This window comes from Ranitomeya imitator, chromosome 2 (genome assembly GCF_032444005.1).
Source record: "Ranitomeya imitator isolate aRanImi1 chromosome 2, aRanImi1.pri, whole genome shotgun sequence".
Classification (NCBI taxonomy): domain Eukaryota; kingdom Metazoa; phylum Chordata; class Amphibia; order Anura; family Dendrobatidae; genus Ranitomeya; species Ranitomeya imitator.
Genome location: NC_091283.1, coordinates 683,015,855 through 683,023,260, shown reverse-complemented (window position 1 = coordinate 683,023,260; position 7,406 = coordinate 683,015,855). Strand labels below are relative to the sequence as shown.

Here is a 7,406-nt window from a genome sequence, read left to right as displayed (position 1 = left end):
CAAGCAGCATGGCAAACATCATCAATGTTGATATGCTCCTCATCCTGGTCCAAGAAAGGCCTGAAATATGGGACCAGCGGGATCCTAACTATTCTAACCGGGCCAGGAAAGAGGCAGCTTGGAGGGCCATCTGTGGGCTACTATTCCCTGATTATGCCCAACGGCCACGTGCGGAGCAGACAAGTCTATGTAAGTACACTCATGTATTCACAAGATTTTACTTTAAAAGATGCTTTCCCTACATGATTACTTGAGCAATCATTTTTATCTTTATATGTCATTTATGGCCTTATTTGTCATTTTCTAAAGCTGAGTAACATGCCAAAGTGTTTCTGGATATAGTTCATGTTCATCTTGCCCTGCTAAATATTTTTCTTGGCCTCATACTCCGTCCAGAGGGTTGTTGTCCCTTGTCTTATTTTTAGATAATTTTGAGCATTATTCTCATTATAGCACAAGTCATTTTCCTTTCCTATCCTAGCATATCTTACCTAATGTATGTTTGCAAGAACAGGGTTCTCTCCCCTCTCTACCAGTCTGATACTGTCAAGTTATTACCTTTTGGCGATATATAGCCCTCTGCATGTAACCCCTTTATCATCTGACTCACCATGGAAATTATTGTGCTATAGCCACTTTTTGCTTTAACAATACAAATCTGTCTGACAACTGGACTAAGCTATGTTCAGAATGATATAGAACATTATTTGTGCCCTTGTAATTGCAGTGGATGATGTTATGACAAGATGGCGCAGTATCCGGGACCAATACCGGCGGGAAAGACAGCAGCGGGCTAGGAGTGGGTCAGCAGCCCCACTGAAGAAGAGGAAGTATATATATTACGACCGTCTTTCCTTTTTGGATGCCAGTATGGATCTTAGGCAGTAAGTACAAACCACTCTAGACATTTGTAATTAAACTAAATCTTATTTTTTTTGTGGATTAGGGTTATGACATTGCAAGTTCCATGTAAGGATGTGTCAATATAGTGCCAACAATAATGTAAACAAGCATAAATTCCCAAAGGGTCCTGGAGGAGAGAGGACCATGGCCGCCAAGCATCCCAAGATTCAACAAGGGATGGGTGAGAATGTAGTATGCGAGTTTAGAGATGTTCAGGCAGTGTTTTGTGGTATGGGTTGTTACTGCATGTTATCTTATTGTTTGAAGAGGTGGTTGTGCCTGGTTTTTGTGTAGCTTGAAATGGTATGCCACATTATGATGTGTCGTGATAGTGTTTGTTACATTTGTGGGGCTCTCCCAGACAAATCTTGGATATTCTTGTGTGAATATGAGATAATAGGGGAGTAGAGAAGGAGATGTTGTGCTGCTGTTTTTTGTTTGTTTTATTTTAATATTGCACACCGATGTCTAATTAAACAATGTCAAAATACTAATTTCATTTTATTGTTTTCTTTACAGAACACAGTCAAACCTCACAGAGAGGGAAACCGGATCAGAATCAGACCCTATCATTGATCCTGTAAGTGTGGAGGAAGAGGTTGCAGGACCATCTGTGGCTGCATCAGGATCCATCATTGAGGACCCATCAGCATCATCATCACTGCAGGCAGCAGCAAGTGATGAAGATGCTGCACCACCACCCTCAGCAGCACATGTACCAAGGCCTGTGGAACATGGGCACAGCAGCAGCCCTACAGGCCCACTGGTGTCATCCCCACAGGCAGCTGGGCCTTTACGGAGATCCCGGCGAAGGAGAGAGCTTGAAGGCAGAAGAAGTGAAGTTGATGCTGGGGTACTCAACTATTTGGCCAGGGCAGCCACAGATGATGGTGAGGAGGCCTTTGCCCGCAGCCTTGCCCGATACCTTAGACACCTTCCCCGTGAGGTGAGGCTACGTGTGAGAGGGTGTATGCAAATCCTGATTGATTTAAGCACCCCTCCAAATAACCCCTATGAGGTTTTTGAATACCTGGAGCGAAGGCAGCTTGGCCAAACAAACCTCTTGCGCCTTCAATTCCCTCAACAGGAGCCAAATCAATCAGGATTTGCTGCACCTACTCCACGTATGCCTCCCCTTCAACCACTCCCATCCCAAAATCTACAAAGGCCATTAGAGTACCAAATGGCAGGCTTCAACCCCCAATCCCAATATGGCCACTTCTCCAGACACAGTGATGTTGGCTGGTCCCAACCTGGGTTTGGACAACATGGCCATTTTGGGTTGGGGTATGATGCAAGGCAATCTGTACCTCAGCATGATGCCCAGAGCCAAATGGCTTTTGGTCAACACACATCTGGCCAATATGGACAAGGCCAGTATTCTGGGCCGCAAGCCACTGCATCCTCACAGAATGAACTGCCATCGGCCCAACAAAGGCCACCAGACCAGGACCCAGAGCTGCCAACATCTCCCCCACCAACTTACAGGGATCTGTAATTTAGTTTTGTTTTTTGTTTTGGTAGCTGGCTACCATGTTAACGTTGTGTTTTCAAAACATTTCCACTTTGTTGTGGATCCTTGGTATAAAGCAACCCATAAAAAAGGCTTATAAAAACCATATGGCAAAAATATGGGGTTAACAACCAAAAAAAAAGGGTTGCAAAGTTAGTAAAAATTTACAAAAAAGCCAATTGATGTTTGTAGACTAATCATTTTTGCATCACACACATATTCAGAAAACAGAAACATATGGTCATTAAGTAAAAAAACACACACAGTACGTTTTCAGTGGTTGATAATAATATATTACAAAAACATATCTTTAAAATAACAAAAATCACAACTGAGAAACAGCATAATCTTGCCAGGGAGTAGAACCCTGAGGAGAAACAAAATAATTGGTCAATACATCCCTAACTTTGATACCAGAAAGGGGACGGCGCGGAGGTGGGCCATGTGGTGTTGGACTAATGACACTACGCAACATGTGTTCATCATTACCATCTGAGAAGCAATCATGTATGCGGGTATAGTTGTGCAAAATTACTGATGCTTTGATTACTTCATTGACTGTAGCCTCACTGAGCTGCATGGCAGTCTGTAGGACACGCCATTTGGCCACCAGAATACCAAAGGCGCACTCCACCAGTCTGCGTGCCCTAGAAAGGCGCAAATTAATTATCCTCCGACGGTGGTCCAGGTTGCGCCGGGGATAAGGCCTCATGACGTGTCTGGTGAGTTGGAAGGCCTCATCTCCAACCAAAAAAAAAGGCAGTGCTTCTGCAGTGGAGCCTGGGAGTTGTTGTAGTGGTGGGAGGTCTAACTGGTTTTCACGTAGCCGCCGACCCATTACAGACGAATTGAAGACCCTAGAGTCTCCAGTTCGTCCATAGGCCCCAATGTCTACAATTATAAACCTGTAGTTACTGTCAACTACAGCTAACAGAACTACAGAGAAAAACTGCTTATAGTTGTAGAATTGGGAGCAAGGGTTCGGCGGCTTACGTACCCTAATATGTTTCCCATCCACCGCTCCAATGCAGTTTGGGAAGTCACAATTGACCTTGAACCCACGGGCTATTTTGAGCCAATCAGCCTGTTTGGGCTCAGGCATCACAAGGTCCTTAAGTCTATCCCATATTTGGCGACAGGTTAACCGCACAATGCCAGAAATGGTGGAGCGGCCAATCAAAAATTCAAGGTGGAGATCCGCAAAGGACAATCCAGTGGACAGAAATCTGTAAGTGAAACAAACACAATAAATTAGGTTTGTATCAAGAGTGCACACAAAACATGAATAAGCACGATCATATTTGCATTTGTGGGCTACTAAATTAACACTGAAATGGGAAATATGGCCTTAAGGGGCTGAAATATAACAGATACGTCACGTTGTCACATCTGCTTTGGCCTTAATGTACACATATTATGGGTAAAAATTTAAAAAAGAAGAAACATTTAGAAAAAAGATCATCAACATACAGTATGTGAGGATGGAGAATACATACCGTAACGTGAGGAGAAGACGCTCCTCAGCAGAGATGGCTTTGCGCAGCCTTGTGTCCTGAAATGTTATTCCTGGGCGTAAGATCTCCAACAATCTGTCAAAGGTTTGTATAGACATGCGACAGTACAGATAAAACTTGTCTGGATGTTCCCGCAGAGCTGTATATAGCCGATGAAAATGGCCTTTAGTGAGGCGTTTAGTCAGAAGAGGATGCACCCACATTCTTCTGCTCCTCCTTCGCGGATCCACAATCACAGGGTATGGGTGCCCAAACCGACGAGACAATAGCCAGTTAAACAAAACACGCTGCGTTGGGGTGAACTGCAGGTGGTCAGACATGGTCAAAATGTTACAACAACACTCCAACAGTTGCAAAACCACAAAATGACCATATGGGAGTGAGACACCTGTTGTAGAGGCCTTAAATAGGGTTGATGAGGGTAATTTAAATCAATTTCATCCGCCAAAACCGTTATATGTCCATTTTGTCAGGTTGCGTGAAAAATACGCATTACGGTTGGCATACGGATTACATACGCAACATTACATGCGCAAAATATGCGACCACACCTTGCCTACGGAGTTCTTACGGACCACCGTATTTCTAATTTTGGAGCGTATTACGGCCGTAAAATACGGACCGTATTTTTCAACGCTGAGTGTGAGGCCGGCCTAACAGTGGACCTAATATCTTGCAAATTCTCCCAGAAATAAAAAAAAAAAAATAGTGGGAGATTAATATTGGCATTTGTGCTTGAGTGACAGTCCTGCGTGTGTGGCATCTCTCTCATTTTATGCCACAGAAAACCTAGTGTGTAACATTGTGCTTGATTTTCCTTGCAGTCTCACCTACCTATAAAGGGATATCTAAATCTTACAGAAGTTAGAGTTCACCTTGTAAGTTGTTTTACAGTAACAAATACCGTTACTTTGGTTACGTTTTGCAAACAATGAGGAAGTCTGGTGGAAGAGGTCGTGGCCGTGGGCGGTCATTGCCAGCTGGTAATGATGGTAGTGGTGGTGGAGCATCAGGTGGTCGTGGGAAAAGCAATATAGCACCTAAGTCTCGAGTTGTGGAGCCAGGTTCGTCGTCTGGCTACACAAGGCCTTGAACGCTCCCTTTTCTGGGAGTAGGAAAACCGCTTTTAAAGCCGGAGCAGCAAGAGCAAGTTTTGGCTTTCCTTGCTGACTCAGCCTCTAGCTCTTTTGCCTCCTCTTCTGAAACTGGTAAATGTAAAAGCAGCGCGTCGTTAGTGGATGTTCACGGTCAGGGACAAGTCGCTTCCTTGTCCTCTAAAGCAAAAACCACAACAGAGAAGGATGCGTCAGGCGACACAACGGGTTACTCCATGGAGCTCTTTACACATACCGTTCCTGGGTTAGAAAGTGAAACAGTTAACAGGCCATGCCCATTACAAGTTGAATCGGACATGGAGTGCACAGATGCACAGCCACAGCCAGATTACTATGCTGTTCCTTTGACGCAGACCACAACATTGCCCTCGCAGTGTACTGATCCAGGATCAGACCCTGATGAGACTATGGTGCCCCGTCACGAACGCTATACCACCGGCTTACACGGTGACACAGACGAAGTTGCACACGAGATAGAAGAGGAGGTCATAGATGACCCAGTTGTTGACCCCGATTGGCAGCCATTGGGGGAACAGGGTGCAGGCGGCAGTAGTTCTGAAGCGGAGGAGGAGGGGCTGCAGCAGGCATCAACATCGCAACAGGTTCCATCTGCCGTGCCCGTATCTGGCCCAAAATGCGTGGCAAAGCCAAAACCAGTTGGAGGACAGCGTGGCCATCTGGTTAAAGAAGCTCAGTCTGCAATGCCTGAAAAGGTATCCGATGGTAGAAAGAGTGCAGTCTGGCATTTTTTTAAACAACATCCAAATGATCAGCGCAAAGTCATCTGTCAAAAATGTTCAACTACCTTAAGCAGAGGTCAGAATCTGAAAAGTCTAAATACAAGTTGCATGCGTAGACATTTAACCACCATGCATTTGCAAGCCTGGACTAACTACCAAACGTCCCTTAAGGTTGTAGCACCCTCGGCCAATGAAGCTAGTCAGCAACGCTACATCCCTTCCGTCACTGTAAGCCCACCATTTCCAGAAACCACCTGCAGTATCTGTGCAGGTTTCGTTGCCAGGCCAAAGCAGTCAGGGTCAGGAAATAACCAGTTTCGTAGTAGGAAACACTGCATGTAGGGCACCGGCAAGAATACCGTCTCCAACCGTCTCTCAGTCTGCCATGTCCACCGGCACCCCCGCTAGTTCCACGATCTCCAGCTCTCCAGTCCAGCTCACCCTACATGAGACTCTCGTTAGAAAAAGGAAGTACTCATCCTCGCATCCGCGTATACAGGGTTTGAACGCCCACATTGCTAGACTAATCTCGTTAGAGATGATGCCCTACCGGTTAGTTGAAAGCGAAGCTTTCAAAGCCCTGATGGAGTACGCTGTACCATGCTACGAGCTACCCAGTCGACACTTCTTTTCGAGAAAAGCCATCCCAGCCCTCCACCAGCATGTTAAAGAGCGCATCGTCCATGCACTCAAGCAATCTGTGAGTACAAAGGTGCACCTGACAACAGATGCATGGACCAGTAGGCATGGCCAGGGACATTACGTGTCCATCACGGCACACTGGGTGAATGTGGTGGATGCAGGGTCCACAGGGGACAGCAATATTGGGACAGTTCTGCCTAGCCCACGGTCTAGGAAACAGTTGGCTGTAGTCGTTCGCCCCCCCTCTTCCTCCTCCTCGTCCTCCTGCAGAAGCGAGAGCTCGTCCACAGACCGCAGTCGCACAACCACTCCATCCGCAGCTGCCACTGTTGCACACCAGGTGTCTCATTATGGGGCAGCTACTGGCAAGCATCAGCAGGCTGTATTGGCAATGAAGTGTTTGGGCGACAACAGACACACCGCGGAAGTTCTGTCCGAGTTCTTGCAGAAAGAAACACAGTCATGGCTGGGCACTGTACATCTTGAGGCAGGCAAAGTAGTGAGTGATAACGGAAGGAATTTCATGGCTGCCATAGCCCTTTCCCAATTGAAATACATTCCTTGCCTGGCTCACACCTTAAACCTGGTGGTGCAGTGCTTCCTGAAAAGTTATCCGGGGTTATCCGACCTGCTCCTCAAAGTGCGCAGACTTTGCTCGCATATCCGCCGTTCGCCCGTACACTCCAGCCGTATGCAGTGGTCTTTGAACCTTCCCCAGCATCGCCTAATCATCGACGTAACAAGGTGGAACTCAACACTGCACATGCTTCAGAGACTGTGCGACCAGAGGCGTGCTGTTATGTATTTGTGGGAGGATACACATACACGGGCAGGCAGTTGGATGGCAGACATGGAGTTGTCAGGTGTGCAATGGTCGAAGGTACAAGACATGTGTCAAGTCCTTTAGTGTTTTGAGGAATGCACACGGCTGGTTAGTTCAGACAACGCCATAATAAGCATGAGCATCCCCTTAATGCGT

At 46.3% G+C, this 7,406-nt stretch overlaps 1 protein-coding gene across 1 annotated transcript; it reads left to right on the top strand.

Annotated features, from left to right (window-relative positions):
* The first annotated feature begins 765 nt into the window (after nucleotides 1-765).
* On the top strand, nucleotides 766-2,504 carry LOC138667684 (uncharacterized). Its single transcript, XM_069755804.1, has 2 exons — nucleotides 766-884; nucleotides 1,423-2,504. Exons 1-2 carry the CDS (start codon nucleotides 871-873, stop codon nucleotides 2,399-2,401), a joined length of 993 nt encoding a protein of 330 aa, XP_069611905.1. The 5' UTR covers nucleotides 766-870; the 3' UTR covers nucleotides 2,402-2,504.
* Nucleotides 2,505-7,406: the final 4,902 nt, after the last annotated feature.